This window comes from Homarus americanus, unplaced genomic scaffold, assembly GCF_018991925.1.
Source record: "Homarus americanus isolate GMGI-L3 unplaced genomic scaffold, GMGI_Hamer_2.0 scaffold32871, whole genome shotgun sequence".
In the NCBI taxonomy this organism is placed as follows: Eukaryota; Metazoa; Arthropoda; class Malacostraca; order Decapoda; family Nephropidae; genus Homarus; species Homarus americanus.
The window spans coordinates 2,688,055-2,706,709 of record NW_024748870.1 but is presented as its reverse complement, the minus strand read 5'-3'; the positions used below and the strand labels follow the sequence as shown (position 1 = coordinate 2,706,709).

The 18,655-nt window shown below is 38.4% G+C and overlaps 1 protein-coding gene across 1 annotated transcript; it reads left to right on the top strand.

Annotated features, from left to right (window-relative positions):
- The first annotated feature begins 207 nt into the window (after positions 1–207).
- LOC121853199 (zinc metalloproteinase nas-4-like) lies at positions 208–4,999 on the top strand. The gene is made up of 9 exons (XM_042347181.1): positions 208–471; positions 1,117–1,284; positions 1,418–1,508; positions 1,797–1,914; positions 2,676–2,874; positions 3,241–3,396; positions 3,651–3,837; positions 4,352–4,468; positions 4,682–4,999. Exons 1-9 carry the CDS (start codon positions 364–366, stop codon positions 4,873–4,875), a joined length of 1,338 nt encoding a protein of 445 aa, XP_042203115.1. The 5' UTR covers positions 208–363; the 3' UTR covers positions 4,876–4,999.
- The last annotated feature ends 13,656 nt before the right edge of the window (positions 5,000–18,655 follow it).

Genomic DNA, 18,655 nt, shown 5'->3' with positions numbered 1-18,655 from the left:
TTATCCATTTTTTGTCTTCTGATTTGTGGGTTTCTTCCTGTTACGGCTCGCGACATTCTTACGTAAATTGACCATAAATGTTGTGTATAATCCAAGGAAATGAAAAAATTATTGTTTCCCAAGCGATCCTTGACGATGGGAAAAGGCGGGTTAACCCTCTTGACCATTTCCGTTCTGGGGCAGATATAAAGCCGACGAACGCCAACCTCTCCTCACTCATCCACTCCCTCCAGACAGTTTGGCACCAAGAGTCGACAACTTACCTTCAGTGGCTAAACGTCCAACGAAGACATTATTGTAAAGCTTTTACTTAGAGTGTCAGCTTTAAGACTTCCTTCACCAGCAACAACTAAACGTGTGATTATGAAGTATTGGTGGAGTGTGTTGCTGTTCCTCGGGCTGAGTGTGACTTCAAGGCTGACGTGGGGGCAGACTATCCTGCCAGATGTGATCATTGGAGACCCAAATGATGTAAGTAGAAGCTGTGTTTTTCAGTAATAAGTCGATCAAGTTACAAGAGTGTTATGGCAGTTGTATATATCATTTGTCGAGTGTAATTAGTAACTAGTACTGTAGTTAGTCGCTTCAAGACTCTTCAGCGCACTAATATATTACAACTTTAACATGACAGGTTGTGGTGTGTCTTATGCTTGACTGAATTTTCTTTACAAAGTTTTATATTTTTTTTTACTCACTTGTGAACTTTCGTATTCCATAAACTTGTCTCTGCGGGCTGTATAGGTACGCCAGGCGCTGTTGAGTGTTCGTGCTGGCATTGTTGACTCACCCTACAGGTTGTGTGGTCATTAGATATAGGTGAAACAAGGTGATGACAATGATTCTGGTGATGACGTTAAGAGTGATGATCTGTACAAAGTAAAGCGTATTCAGTGTGTAAACTCATCACCAACACCTCTTAAGTTTACTGTTATGATGACTCAGCACCGGTGACTCACGTGACATTCAGTACTCAGGGTGACAACGACGCCAACATATCATCATAATTATACAGTAGAGTCAGTGCCTCTTACTCTAACTTCTCTTCGAATTAAAGTTTCCTGCGAGACATCTCTCTCGGGCGGCGTAAAATTCTAAACTTGGTTATTTATCTTTCAGCCAAGTAATGACATCATAGGAGAACCCATCTCCAAGGAGGAGGAGAAGGCGAGCCTGTCCAAGGTGACGGAGAAGCTAGGCCCCAAAGAAGACCCCATTACTCGCTCAGGATTCTTCCAGGGCGACATCATGATTCGCTCCAAGGACGAACTCTATCAGATCATCGAGGTAATTCATCCATCTGTCCCTTATACCACCATTAACATTGCTGCTGTTGGTTATAATGGCACAGGTGTAGTGACTGCTGTTAGTAGTGTGTGTGTGTAAGCTCCCCCATTAACGTGTGTTGTACCTCCTACAGGGTGACCCTCTGGGGCAGATGAGTGCCGTCAAGAACCCACAGAGAACTTGGCCTGACGCAGATATCCCATACGTTATCTCCTCGTCCTTCAGTAAGTACCTCCCTACCCTTTACTCTCAGTCATCTATCAGTTTATTATTTACTTTATAGACCGATGTGTCAAGTGTTTGTCTTTGTAAAGTTTGTACAAGAATAATTATATATAAACTTTCTGAATTATCTCACTTCAATGACGATCATTATTCGGTATGATAAATAAGATGAATAACTGTAGTATTGCCTTAATAATTGTCTCTATTATGATGAAACAAGACACAGTTTGATGCTATTGGTTCCTGTTAGACACAACTGACTCTAGTTTTGTGTCTCTTTATGACAGCGTCGCAGGAGAGGTCGACCATCGCCCGAGCCATCGCCGAGTACCACCAACGGACCTGTATCACCTTTGTCCCCAGAACCACACACAGCGACTACGTTCACATTCTCAAAGGACAAGGGTGAGTACCGTGCACAGTACCTTGAATGTCGTGCACTACACCATACTGTGCACCTCACCATACTGTGCACCTCACCATACTGTGCACCTCACCATACTGTGCACTACACCATACTATGCACCTCACCATACTGTGCACCTCACCATACTGTGCACCTCACCATACTGTGCACTACACCATACTATGTCATACTGTGCACCTCACCAAACTGTGCACTACACCATACCATGCTCTTGTATACCATAGTGAAGAACCATCTATATGGTTCTCTTATCATTCGTAGTTGGATCTTATAACTGACCCACATCGGGGCCTGGGTGTGGGGGGGGGTGTAATAATAATAATAATAATAATAATAATAATAATAATAATAATAATAATAATAATAATAATAATAATAATAATAATAATAATAATAAAGAGCCATAAAGAAATACAAAAAATAAATAAATAAAAGATAATGAGAAACAATATATGTATGTTGTGTTGTCAAAGTAAGAGAAACAATTGAGACCCTACAATTGTGTGTAAATGAGGCAGAAAGTCAGATCATCAACCTGGGACTTGGTCACATATGGCAGCAGGGTCTACCATTAGACAACACATTATGCTTCCATCATCTTCCCAGGCTGTAGTACCTCCCTGTTACACACATAAAGGTTATTAGTTTTTGAAGCTCAGTCATAACATCATAACGTGAAGGCCTCCTGTATCGTGTATTCATTATTTACCTGTGATTCATTAACCATCTCTCTTACCAGGTGTTCCAGTGCGGTGGGACGATCAGGAGGGGTACAGGTGGTGTCGCTGGGTAATGGCTGTGTTTACCTGGGCGTCATTATGCACGAGCTGATGCACGCTGCAGGGTTCTGGCACGAACAATCACGATTTGACCGGGACGACTATGTTACAATTCACTGGAACAACATACAGCCACAACTCACCTACAACTTTGATAAGGTTAGTTTGGTGTTGCTGTTAGTGTATGTCTGTGATCAAGTGTAATTAACAGTTGTATTCGATTAGTCTTAAATATTTTCGTGGAGATCGCGTTGATGTTTCTATTACAACAGCAACAATGTCCTCACATGTGGGAGACCTCACACATCAACAAGTGAGGACAACGTTGGTATTCACTCGATCTTCACGAATGTTTGTCAGGCAATTTGTAAATATTTTTTAGGGACACTTTGTATATACCGTCATGGTCCATGCAACAGTGTTCTTGTGGACAACACTTGCGGTAGTGGACGAATATAACTTACATAATCACTATTAACATTGCTACCTTGTGAGGACTGACTCGATGGTGTAACTCTCCCTCAGAAATCGAGCTCCGTGACTACCGATCTGGGACTATCCTATGACTACGGTTCTATCATGCACTACGGACCCCACGCCTTCGCCAAGGACTACCGCTATCCTACCATTGAACCCAAGCAGAACGGTGTCACCATTGGTCAACGTGATGGTTTCTCAGAGGTCAGTCACTCTACACCGTGAAAACTGAGACGAGTGGCGCCGAGTGTTAGTAAAGAGATGGATGGATGGATGGATGGATGGATGGATGGATGGCTGGCTGGATGGATGGATGGATGGCTGGATGGATGGATGGATGGATGGATGGATGGATGGATATAAAATGATTACAAAATGTTTAAGAAAAAAATGATAGCAGTTACTTTTAAAATACTGTTAAAAAGTTGTTGTCTAATGTCGGGTTCCTCTCTGGCCAGCTGGACGTGAAGGGACTGAACCTGCTATACAAGTGCTCGGGTACAGGACCCACCCCTAAGCCTACTCCAGAACCCGAGGACTGTGTCAACAAGAACCAGTACTGTGCCTATTGGGCTGCTTCAGGTTTCTGCTTCACCAACAACGCTTATATGAAGATCAACTGCAAGAAGTCCTGTAATTTCTGTGGTAAGATAAACAAGAAGGTTATCCGTGTGTATATTTCTCTAACGTTATGTGTGAAGCTTGAAGCAAATGAGCTGTTTTTGTCGTCAATACAACCATAGTTCACGTGCAAGGTGTATGAAGTGCTACCACAACCTGTATGACACCTGTGGTAAATGAAGCAAGGTAGATAATTAAAGAATAATGAATAAATATGTTAATTGTTAAGGAAAGAATATTCAAATTGGCAACATTAGAGGCAATAATTATGTTCATTTGTATAATGTTAAACTGTACATGAATTATGACGTATTATTGGGTGTATTAAGCATTATTATACAGGTAATGATCATCACTTTACCAAGCTAATTTCACACACACACACACACACACACACACATACACACACACATTATATATTAAAAAGCAACATTGAGAATTGAATGAAATCTGTAAAGTTTGTCCCCCTGAACACACAAGCAGCCTCACATCACCTTGTAGAAGCATACAGGTAATAAGGGTCATTTTGTGTTTACAGGAACGTCTGACTGTGAGGACCAGAACAGGTATTGCTCCAGCTGGGCCAAAAATGGACAGTGTCAACAGAATCCTAAATACATGAGTTTGTTCTGCAAGAAATCGTGCAACTTATGCGGTAAGTCTCTCTCTCTCTCTCTCTCTCTCTCTCTCTCTCTCTCTCTCTCTCTCTCGGTGATTGTCTGTCTGTATTTGTATGTATGTCCACCATCACAAACTATTATTCACACCTGTATATATATTAACTGTACACATCGTCTTGAAATACACACATGAAAAAATATTTACTATTCCCTACATGTCACTCATTACGTGTCTCTGCCCCCTTCAGGTGCTGCTAGTTCCTCATGCGTCGATCACAACAGCTACTGCCAGGACTGGTCGCGTCGTCAGGAGTGTAAGCGAAACCAAGCATACATGAGTCTTTACTGCTCCAAGTCCTGTGGCTCCTGTAAAGACTCCCCAGCTAATGAAGTTGCTGACGACCACATCCCAGCTATAAAACCCCCATATAGCGCTCAATAAAAGCCATAATTACCTCTCTTAATTGTAATTTGATCTCTGTAATTTAATCCTAAACTTAGAATACTAAATATATTATACTGTACATGTTTATATTATAGATGTCGTAATAAACCTGACTTCTTTATTTATTGTGTTTTTCATGTGGGTGAGGTAGCCATCTGGGACATTATTTCTGTGATAAAGTTTAGACGAAGGGAGACTCACTGCTCAGATGCTCATAAACGTCACACATAATTTTCTCTCTACATAATTGTTTTCTCAGTGTCCTGTTTTGTCTTCTTTAGTTAACGTATAGGAAAGGAATTTTTTTTTTAATGAAACGTGTGAAAACTTTGAGCTGAGATTAACATTTGAAAACTTTGAACTATGATTAACAATTGGAAACTTTGAGCTGAGATTAACATTTGAAAACTTTGAACTATGATTAACAATTGGAAACTTTGAGCTAAGTGGGCTTGATGACTTGACAGGTGATACACTCAGGTAGCCATAGTGTCTTCTTGTGGAAAACGTATTTTTACCTGTGCTGTATTAATACTTGTACCTGTATATTTTACCTGTACTTATACTATAATTTTTTTTTTTAATAATTTATATTTATAGATTTAAGAAAATAATTAGAGAGATAATGGAGTTAATTATCTAATTTGTAATATTAACGGAAAAAAATTACAATTATATCCAATGAAAAAACTGTTTATTCGGTTCATTACAAGTTTGATCTTAAGTGAATTGTGTAAAAATAGAAGACCGGCATGCGCACGACTTTTGGTGAATAATAATAATAATAATAATAATAATAATAATAATAATAATAATAATAATAAATGCAAATAATAATCACTTACGTTAACATCATAAATTAATAATATACAATACATTATTTGTATAGTTAAATAATGTTAATGTAATACAATAGATGACCTATAGAAAGGTTTAAGGGTGAGGAAGGTTCAAACACAGGTCAGGAAGGTTCAAACACAGGTCAAGAAGGTTCAAACACAGGTCAGGAAGGTTCAAACATACCAGAAAGATTCAAACATAGGGTAGGATGGTTCAAACACAGGTCAGGAAGGTTCAAACACAGGTCAAGAAGGTTAAAAATACCAGGAAGGTTCAAACACAGGTCAGGAAGGCTCAAACACAGGTCAGGAAGGTTCAAACACAGGTCAAGAAGGTTAAAATACCAGGAAGGTTCAAACACAGGTCAGGAAGGCTCAAACACAGGTCAGGAAGGTTCAAACACAGGTCAAGAAGGTTAAAAATACCAGGGAAGGTTCAAACACAGGTCAGGAAGGTTCAAACACAGGTCAAGAAGGTTAAAAAATACCAGGAAGGTTCAAATACAGGTCAGGAAGGTTCAAACATACCAGGAAGGTTCAAATACAGGTCAGGAAGGTTCAAACACAGGTCAGGAAAGGTTAAACATAACAGAAAGGTTCAAACACATGGCGGGAAGGTTCAAACACAGGTCAGTAAGGTTCAAACATGTGAGGGTTCAAACACATAGCAGGAAGGTTCAAACGCAGATCAGTAAGGTTCAATCTTTCGAAAAAGTTCAAACACATGTCAGGAAGGTTCAAACATACCAGAAAAGGTTCAAGCACATGACAGGAAGGTTCAAACATAGGTCAGGAAAGGTTCAAACACAGGTCAGGAAGGTTCAAACACAGGTCAGTAAGGCTTAAACATACCAGAAAGGTTCAAACACAGGGCAGGAAGCAAAACAGGTCAGTAAGGTTCAAACATAGGTCAGTAAGGTTCAAACATACCAGAAAGGTTCAAACATATGACCGGAAGGTTCAAAAACAGGTGAGGAAGGTTCAAACACAGGTGAGGAAGGTTCAAACACAGGTCAGCAAGGTTCAAACATAACAGATAGGTTCAAACACATAGCAGGAAGGTTTCAACTGTGACAGCCACATTGAAATATTACTCAGTTAATTACAGGAGAATATTAAAAGACAGACAGACAGACAGACAGACTCACTGACTCAGTCACTCGCTCATTCACTCACTCCCTCACTGACTCACTCCCTCCCTCTGACTCCTCCCCACTGACTCCTCCTCACTGCTCACCACTCTTCCCACTGACCCACTCCCCCTCACTCACCATGCCCCTCCCGCAGTTACTCCTCCACTACCTCACTCCCACTCCATCACTGACTCACTCACTCCTGACTCACTCACCCCCACTGACTCACTCTTTCACTGACTCACTCTCCCTCACTGACTCACTCCCTCCTCACTGACTCCACCCTCCTCACTGACTCACCTCCCCACTGACTCACTCACCCTCCCTCCCTCACTGACTCACCTACTCCTCAGTGACTCCACTCCACCTCCCCACTGACTCACTCCCTCCCTCACTGACCTCCCAATTCTCCTCACTGACTCCATTCACCTCACCACCTCCTCACTGACTCTCACCTCCTCGCTCCCTCCCTCCTCCCTTACTGACTCGCTCCCTCCTCACTGACTCACCTCCTCACTGACTCACTTCTCCTCACTCCTCCCTCACTCCCTCCTCACTGACTGCCCTCCCTCACTGACCTGCCTCCTCACTGACTCACTCTCACTGACTCACTCTCCCTCCTCACCTCCTCACTGACTCGCTCCTCCCTCACTGACTCACCTCCTCACTGACTCACCTCACTGACTCACCTCACTTCACTGACTCACTCCTCACTGACCTCACCTCACCTCACTGACTCACCTCCCTCACTGACTCTCCTCCTCACTGACTCCACCACTGACAATCTCACTAATGTACTAAAGTAATAAATTAATCATCTTTATGTTATTCTCATATATATATTTCCAGCTGGTGTTAAATCTAATTATCAACGTACAGGAAATTGTATTGTTCGTTATATACTATTTCCATCACCTGTTATATACTATTACCATCACCTGTTATATACTATTACCATCACCTGTTATATATTTTACCATCACCTGTTATATACTATTTCCATCACCTGTTATATACTATTACCATCACTTGTTATATACTATTACCATCACCTGTTATATACTATTACCATCACCTGTTATATACTATTACCATCACCTGTTATATACTATTACCATCACCTGTTATATACTATTACCATCACTTATATATATTACCATCACCTGTTATATTATATTTCCATCACCTGTTATATTATATTTCCATCACCTGTTATATTATATTTCCATCACCTGTTATATTATATTTCCATCACCTGTTATATTATATTTCCATCACCTGTTATATTATATTTCCATCACCTGTTATATTATATTTCCATCACCTGTTATATATTATTACCATCACCTGTTATATACTATTTCCATCACCTGTTATATTATATTACCATCACCTGTTATATTATATTTCCATCACCTGTTATATTATATTTCCATCACCTGTTATATTATATTTCCATCACCTGTTATATTATATTTCCATCACCTGTTATATTATATTTCCATCACCTGTTATATACTATTTCCATCACCTGTTATATTATATTTCCATCACCTGTTATATTATATTTCCATCACCTGTTATATTATATTTCCATCACCTGTTATATTATATTTCCATCACCTGTTATATATTATTACCATCACCTGTTATATACTATTTCCATCACCTGTTATATTATATTACCATCACCTGTTATATTATATTTCCATCACCTGTTATATTATATTTCCATCACCTGTTATATTATATTTCCATCACCTGTTATATTATATTTCCATCACCTGTTATATTATATTTCCATCACCTGTTATATACTATTTCATCAATTCGTTATATACTATTTCCATCACCTGTTATATACTATCATCACCTGTTATATAATTATATTACCATCACCTGTTATATACTATTACCATCACCTGTTATATAATTATTTCCATCACCTGTTATATACTATTACCATCACCTGTTGTATACTCATTTCCATCACCTGTTATATACTATTTCCATCACCTGTTATATACTATTACCATCACCTGTTATATACTATTACCATCACTCCGTTATATACTATTTCCATCACCTGTTATTATATACTATTACTATCACCTGTTATATATACTATTTCATCACCTTATTATATAATATTTCCATCACCTGTTATATACTATTACCATCACCTGTTATATACTATTACCATCACCTGTTATATACTATTACCATCACCTGTTATATACTATTACGATCACCTGTTATATACTATTAACATCACCTGTTATATACTATTACCATCACCTGTTATATACTATTTCCATCACCTGCTATATAATATTACCATCACCTGTTATATACTATTACCATCACCTGTTATATACTATTACCATCACCTGTTATATACTATTTCCATCACCTGTTATATACTATTACCATCACCTGTTATATACTATTACCATCACCTGTTATATACTATTTCCATCACCTGTTATATACTATTTCCATCACCTGTTATATACTATTACCATCACCTGTTATATACTATTACCATCACCTGTTATATACTATTTCCATCACCTGTTATATACTATTACGATCACCTGTTATATACTATTACCATCACCTGTTATATACTATTAACATCACCTGTTATATACTATTTCCATCACCTGTTATATACTATTACCATCACCTGTTATATACTATTACCATCACCTGTTATATACTATTACCATCACCTGTTATATACTATTACCATCACCTGTTATATACTATTACCATCACCTGTGTTATATACTATTACCATCACCTGTTATATACTACTACCACCTATATACTACTGTTATATACTTTCCATCATATATTATATGCTATTTCCTTCACTATATATATACTATTTTATCTGTTATAATTTACTTATTACCTGTATATACTGTTATATACTATTACCATCTTTTATATTTATACTACTATTATATACTATTTCCATCTTTTACATTTGCTATTATACCTGTTATGCTATTTCCCATACTTTATTTATATTTATTTCGTCTTATATACTATTATATATATATATTACGTTCACTGTTATATACTATTTCCATCTTACTGTTATATTCTATTTCCATCACCTGTTATATGCTATTACCATCACCTGTTATATACTATTACCATCTCACCTGTTATATACTATTACCATCACCTGTTATATTCTATTACCATCACCTGTTATATACTATTTCCATCACCTGTTATATCTACTATTTCCATCTCCTGTTATTTCTTACTACCTATATATACTATTTCCATCACCTGTTATATATATTACACATCACCTGTTATATACTATTACCATACACCTGTTATATACTATTTCCATCACCTGTTTTTCCTGTACCTCCTTTATACCTATTTCCATCACCTGTTATATACTATTTCCATCACCTGTTATATACTATTACCATCTTTTATGTTATATACTATTACCATCACCTGTTATATACTATTTCAAGTTATATACTATTACCATCACCTGTTATATACTATTACCATCACCTGTTATATGCTATTACCATCACTTTATATTATATACTATTTCCATCACCTGTATATTATACTACTATACTGTATATACTATTATCTTTATTTATTCCTATTACCATCACCTGTTATATACTATTACCATCACCTGTTATATACTATTTCATCTACCTGTTATATATATTACCTCACCTGTTATATACTATTTCTATATATATTTACATTATATACTATACCATCACCTGTTATATACTATTACCATCACCTGTTATATCTATTTCCCATCACCTGTTATATATATATCTATTTCCATCACCTGTTATATACTATACATCACCTGTTATATACTATTACCATCACCTGTATACTACCATCACCTGTTATATATAACCATCACCTGTTATATACTATTACCATCACCTGTTATATACTATACCATCTTCTGTTATATACTATTACTATACTTTTTATATATATTTTATCACCTGTTATATACTATTACCATCACCTGTTATATACTATTACCATCCTTTTACCTGTTATATACTATTACCATCACCTGTATATATACGATCACCTGTTATATACTATTATCACCTGTTATATTACCATCTTTTTACTTTTTCACACTTGTTATATACTATTACCATCACCTGTTATATACTATACCATCTACCTGTTTATATACTATACCATCACCTGTTATATACTATTACCATCACTTATATTTATATACCTGTTATATAATACCATTTCCATCACCTGTTATATACTATTACCATCACCTGTTATATACTATTACCATCTATGTTGTAATAATATGCCATCACCTGTTATATACTATTACCTTCCTATTTTTTCTCTATATCACTGTTATATACTATTGCATCACCTGTATATATACATCCTGTTATTTATTTTCTGTTATTATTACCATCACCTGTTATATGCTTTACCATCACCTGTTATATACTATTACCATCACCGAATACTATATTATATTTCCATCATTATTATTATTTATCTTATATTCGTAGTATATTACCTCTTTTATTTCATTCACACACCTTTTAACAACTGTCTGGCCAGGTGTGTGTTAAAATCAATGGCCAGGTGTGTGGTTGAGTGTGTTTGATGTGTGATTTAAGTGTGGCCAGGTGTGTGATTGAGAATGTGGCCAGGTGTGTGGTTGGGTGTAAGTTGTTGTGGTTGGTGGTGACAGTGTGGTTGAAATGGCCAGGTGTGTGGTTGAGAGTAATGCCAGGTGTGTGGTTGAGAGTGTGGCCAGGTATGTGATTGAGTGTGACAGGTGTGTGTTAGTGTGGCCAGGTGTGTTAACCTACAGGATATTGTTTCCGTTTTACACAGGTGAAGAAATATCCTTCCCATACCAACACCTGTGTCATTATACCTGTTGTTATTATTATTATTATTATTATTATTGTTTTTATTATCATTTATGTACTCACTGTAAGCTGTGTGTCACTGTAATCACCTACCACTGTAACTGTGTCATGTAAGTATGCAACAAAACACTGTATCCATTTTGGTATGTGTATGTGTGTGTGTGTGTGTGGCTGTATATATATATATATATATATATATATATATATATATATATATATATATATATATATATATATATACACTACCAATTTCCGTTTTGAACACACATGTCTCCCCCTGGCTCTCTCTCTGAAAACGAGAAGAGCGTCCTTTGGATTTTTACATGTATGATCGCCATTGTTTACTTGGATTATGTCACATGTCAGTACAAGTCGCCATTGTTTACTTTGGATTACGTCACATGTCAGTACAAGTCGCCATTGTTTACTTTGGATTATGTCACATGTCAGTACAAGTCGCCATTGCTTTTACTTTGGATTATGTCACATGTCAGTACAAGTCGCCATTGTTTACTGTGGATTATGTCACATGTCGATACAAGTCGCCATTGTTTACTTTGGATTATGTCACATGTCAGTACAAGTCGCCATTGTTTACTTTGGATTATGTCACATGTCAGTACAAGTCGCCATTGTTTACTTTGGATTACGTCACATGTCAGTACAAGTCGCCATTGTTTACTTTGGATTATGTCACATGTCAGTACAAGTCGCCATTGTTTACTTTGGATTATATCACATGTCAGTACAAGTCGCCATTGTTTACTTTGGATTATGTCACATGTCAGTACAAGTCGCCACTGTTTACTTTGGATTACGTCACATGTCAGTACAAGTCGCCATTGTTTACTTTGGATTATGTCACATGTCAGTACAAGTCGCCATTGTTTACTTTGGATTACGTCACATGTCAGTACAAGTCGCCATTGTTTACTTTGGATTACGTCACATGTCAGTACAAGTCGCCATTGTTTACCTTGTATTTAATTACAGCCGGAGTTAAATATTTCACCTTCAAGTTTGTAATTATTTATAACTGTTAAATGAAGGCGGAGGATGAGTGGCTACAGCTCTCGCTTACTGTCTTCATGTCCCCTCGAGGCTCTCCTAGTTCCAGAAGCTGTAAATGGCTGCCTAATGTTACAGTTGAGGAAGTGAAGGTTGCCGAGTGTAGTGCCGGCCAGGCTGCCTCCTTGTGTACCCTAAGGTGTAGTACACATGTGTTGTAGCCACACTATGGGAGCCACAACCTGTAAACAGTCAATTTTTGTCACGAGAAAAGAATTATGGTTTAGTTAAGTGATCTGAGGGCGGTCGGTGATAAGTCTCAGCTAAATGAACTTTGTTGCTTCACGCAGAATATTGTCATCGTCGAGTACACAGTTTATACACAACTCGTTCTTGTGTATAATGTTTATATATACATAGCAATACGTATACACACTACCTTACACATATTCATAAAGATCGCGTACTACAGCAACAACATTTAGATCTTCCTGTAGTTTTACGGAGTCCTCGTCAGATTTAATAACACGCCCTATTTTAGTGTAATCAGCAAGTTTACTTTTGTTGCTGTCTACACCTATATCTATGTCGTTTATGTATATAATAAGTAATAATGGTCCAAGTACTGAGCCTTGGGGTACTCCACGTTACCCCAATCGGATTTAGCGCCGTTAATGCTTACTCGCTGCTTCCTGTCCTTTGCTTAAGTCGAGATATATCACAAACATAATCGTGCCTGTCGTCCACCGATTTGAAATATTTGAAAAGAATGTTAATAGATTAGCCAGGCAAGAACGCCCGCTTGTGAAGTCATATTGGGAATCATTGATAAACTGCTTCTCCAGGTCGTCAGGGCTAAATAAGGGTGATATACCAAATGTACTCAAACTATCCAACCAGGAGCGAACTCATAACAAAGGTTTTAAATTAGACAAATTTAGGTTTAGGTGCGAGACAGGTAAACATTGGTTTGGAAATAGAGTAGTGGACGAGTGGAACAAGTTACCAAATATAATCATTAACTCGAATACGCTGGATAGCTTAACATACAGTAGGTTGGATGGATATATGAGCGATAGGGGTTGGGTGTAAATTGAACTGCCTAGTATGGGCCAATAGACCCGCTGCAGTTTCTTCCATTCTTATGTTCTACCGTGTGAGGTATCCAACGAGTGAGGACAATGTTGCTATTATAACACAACCATTCCCTCGATCTCCAAGTAAATGTATAACCTGTGGGTATACAATTTTAAGACACCCTGGGCACGGTGAACGGAAATAACGTCACAGGAAAATAGTCACATGACTTGTACACATTGACAACACTATATATATATATATATATATATATATATATATATATATATATATATATATATATATATATATATATATATATATATATATATATATATATATATGTATCTTGATAAAATCACACGGGAAAATGGAAACAACGGAGTACCTTAGCTTTCGTCTTTATTCAAGACATCTTCAGAGGCAACTAGATTACATGGACAGAGAGAGGCTTAAATATACAGGGTGACCTAAAAACATGAGGTCAGGTCATAATGATGACATCCACTAATCCCCACACCAACACAACCGTAGAGGAGCTTAAGAGAAGGGTGGTGACGTGACTAGACAGGTCAGGTCAGAAAAAAGGGACCCACAAAATAACTGTCATACATCAAGATCAAAGGTTTTCAAAGCATTTTTAACCTTGGGCCACTGACAAATAAATTTATGTAACATATTATCAGTTTTGAACTGACCATCACTAAGGTTTATTGATTTTAATTCCTTAATCAAACTAGCTTCAACCAGAAGTCTTTCTGTGACACAAGATGATTTGAATACTTCTAAGCTTTTTTCCCAAGCAATGGGGTGATTATTATTCCTAACATGAACGAACAAGGCACTGCTTTCAGATGCAGTTCTGATATTATACTTATGTTGTTTGATTCTGAGCTGCAGTGTTTTTCCTGTCTGACCTACATAATTACAATTACATTTGCTACATGGAATACAATAAACACTTCCATTTACATTCAAACTTGGGCTATTCCTTATTAACATATTGGTAATGGTTGAGTCATACTTGAAAACAACATTAATATTTAGAAGCTTGAGGGACCGAACTAACGGGACAAATTCATCACGATAGGGCAGTCAAAATATTCTTAAGTGTAGGAACTTGTCTGGTTAGAGAGGAATGAAAGGATTTTTTAGCCCTTTTAAAGCAACGATCAACAAACACAGAAGGGTACCCAAGTTTCTGTGCAATAGAACGAATGTGTTTAAATTCATCGTCAATAAATTCAGAGTCACAAATTTAAACACATGGCGAAAATGTATATAATAATAATAATAATAAATTATAATAATAAATGATGATGATGATGATGATGATGATAATGATAATAATAATAATAAAGAACCATAAAGAAATAAAAGAATATGTTGTGTTGTCAAAGTAAGAGAAACAATTGAGACCCTGCAATTGTGTGTAAATGAGGCAGAAAGTCAGATCACCAACCTGGGACTTGGTCACATATGGCAGCAGGGTCTACCATTAGACAACACATTATGCTTCCATCATCTTCCCAGGCGGTAGTACCTCCCTGTTTGGTACCTGCCTACTACGTCATACTGCCAATAGACTATCATACAACCCGGCAGGATAGTATACACAGTACCACGCTAGTATGGGTCGTCTTATCACGGTTCCTCTACGAACAGTGGCTGGCGTGTGCGCGTGTGATTTGTTTTTCCAGTTAGGTAAGGTTGTTTACATCCTGCCATTTGGTAATGTCTGAATTATTTACCCTCACTATACAAAATATTCTCGAATACACTTAGATAAATTTGTGTGCTTTCTTCGCATTGGCCTGATTAATATTCTGTAATTTATTTTTAAAACACTCCTCTGGTGTTCCTAAATTATGACTCCAGCCTTAGGTGTAAATAACAATAATCACTTCCTAAATGGAGAAAAAATAAACCACATTAACTATTTTCATATTTAGAATAAAACCAAGAAAAACCAATAAACACTAAAACCTTAAACTAATCAAGGTTTTAAGCTATAAACCTTTCAGCTACCTGGAGTGGATGGAACATGTCACTAAGCACCACCAAAACAAAGCACCAATACTGTACCGGATCCATAAGCTAATACGTTCTCACAGTATATCACCGGAAGCTTCCTAGATCCGGAAGGCAAGACGATTAGGGCCTACAGTAAGGGTCCCACGACCTTCGTAAACAAACTCAGTATCTCTTCACAGGATTCAGGAAACCTACCGGCAGAAAAGACCTTTGAGTTACGTAATCCTGAATGGAACTCCTGTTGGTATAATCCCTGGTTTTGTCGTGTGGTCTTCAGAGTTAAGTCGAGTGGGCGAATCTTAACGGCGTTTTAAGACGTTTAAGTACAATTAAGACATCAATCAGTAATACCTATTATTGTTCTTATTTAACTTTCTTATATATAATACACAAAACATTCAAACAATTTATACCATAAACATTAAGTAACTTCCGTAATATAAACACATCAACGCTGACGCAGTTTACGGAAAAACTCGCATAAAATTTCTAGTAAAATTCTGGGGTTTTCCTCGGAAGGCGTTATATAAACTCCCACGGGACAGGCATACCTCACTCAGCGGGGTATTTCCCTATCCTGTGGGATTTGCCGAGGGTGAGATATAACCCCAGCTAACATGTTGCCGTCACGTAGGGGCGGGGCTGAACTGACTGGAGGGAGGGGGAGGGTGGGTGGAAGGAAGTGAGGAAGGAAGGTGGGTGGTTGGAAGGAAGGTGGGTGGTTGGAAGGAAGGAAGGGTGAGTGGCAGGAAGGAAGGGAGGGAGGAAGGAAGGGTGAAAGAAAGAACACAGTTAATAATAAAACAGGGAATTAATGCTTAAATATAAACAACAAAAAGATGCCAACGATTCAATAACTTTTATTTTCAGGGACAAACAAATTTATAAAATATTTAAAAAAAATAAATACAAATATAATTGGAACTTTCTCTCCAGTAGTGTACAGCTTCTACATCTAGGGGGAGAAAACCGCCCATACACCATACAGAATCATCATACATTTTAATCATTATACTGCATACATACACCTCATAGGCTACAGCATACGAGACAATACAATGTTGGAATACAAAGAGATACATTGGTTTACAAAATTTACACCTGGTTCTATTTGTGCGTTACAACACAACAGGTAGAATTATTAGTTTTAGGTTTACCTGTAAGAATTGTAATCAAGTATTTCTCGGTGGCCTGAGATGGTGTGAAGTCTATTTGCTCATTTCCTTCTTTCTCTCCTCTTTCCCCCTTCCCTCCCTGCTGAGTCGTCTTGGATTTCTATTGGTGAATCACTTGTTGAATGGTTCTCAGTTTCCTTCCTTGTTAACTTCTTCCTCCTCTTCTTAATCCTCTTCCTATTTGCTCAAGTTCATTTGTATCTTTGGCGAGAAGCGACGGCGAGCGTTGGTGAACCACTGATTGATCTGTTGGGAGGAGAGACCTGTACCCCTCATGAGTAACAGCTTCTGGTCATCGTCAGGATAGGGGCGATGGCAGTTGTCCAAGAGCCACGAAGTTAACACGTTCCTCGCCTGAAACACACACACACGGAGGTCGACTTGTGAAGGACGGACCACCCTAACGCTATACCTGATGGATTTAGGGGCGTGGGAGAGATTGGGGGGGGAGAGTTTTCACCATTATCTCAACTAATTATCAAAACGTCTTACCAAAGCAATACCAAACTCACAGCTAATACCTCACCTCTGTGGAGTAATAATGTCCCTTTATGGAGGGTTCTGAGACACTGCTGGAACAGGAGGTGAGACAGGAGGCACCAGTGGAAGGGAGAGAAGTAAGGGAAGAGGCAATGGTGGAGACGAGGGAAGTAGTGGTGGTGGGAGTGGTGGTGGAGAAGTCGGAGAGATCGTGGTTAGTGGCAGGAATGGGGGAGAACGCAGCTAGGTCCTCCACCAACAGGTTTAGAGAGTGTGATGTTCCCTCCTGCAGCCCTCCGTCACCCACGCCACCAGCTATGACACAGACAATCGAGTATTTAGGGCGGGAAGAGGAATGACAAATACAACCTGGGTTTTTTTTATAATTTACCTTCTAAAAAAAACGAGCATTTCATATCTAAACCAAACCAACCTGTGTGGTGTGAGGTGTCGGTGGTGCTGAGGGCGTGAAGGAGATCGACTGGAGTGGAAGACCTGACAACATCTAGATATTTATGACACATCTCCTCAACCGCTGCCTCCACCTCTCCTACTTCTGATTCCAATGATGTCCAGAGCTTCGTCGCCTGGCAGTTCACCTTATCTGTTGAGTGTCCGTGGTTGTGGTGAGGGAGAAATGGTGTGAGGGGGAGAGGACACTGTGGTGGTGAGGGAGAGAGGACACTGTGGTGGTGGTGAGGAAAACGATAAGACAGGGATGGGCGTACCTAAGAGACAGCCGTGGGCGTAAGTAATAGCATCCAATATAACAGCGTCAATTGTGTGGGTGTGGACGGAGGAGTAGGAGTCGCGATAGGCACGGGCAGCCTCCGGGTTCCTCCTCAGGTAGAGTGAGACAAGTTCCTCCGTGGATGATGGCAGGAAGGACAACAAGGGCGCTGAAAGAGGTAACCAAAATGACGTCGGTATCACATAGAGACTCGAGTGAATTTATTATGTCTCGGAATATTAACCTAAACTGACCCGACGTAACCTAACCTGACCTGACCCGACATAACCTGACCCGACCCAACGTAACCTGACCTAATCACACGTAACCAACCCTAACAACCCAAACCAGCTTAACC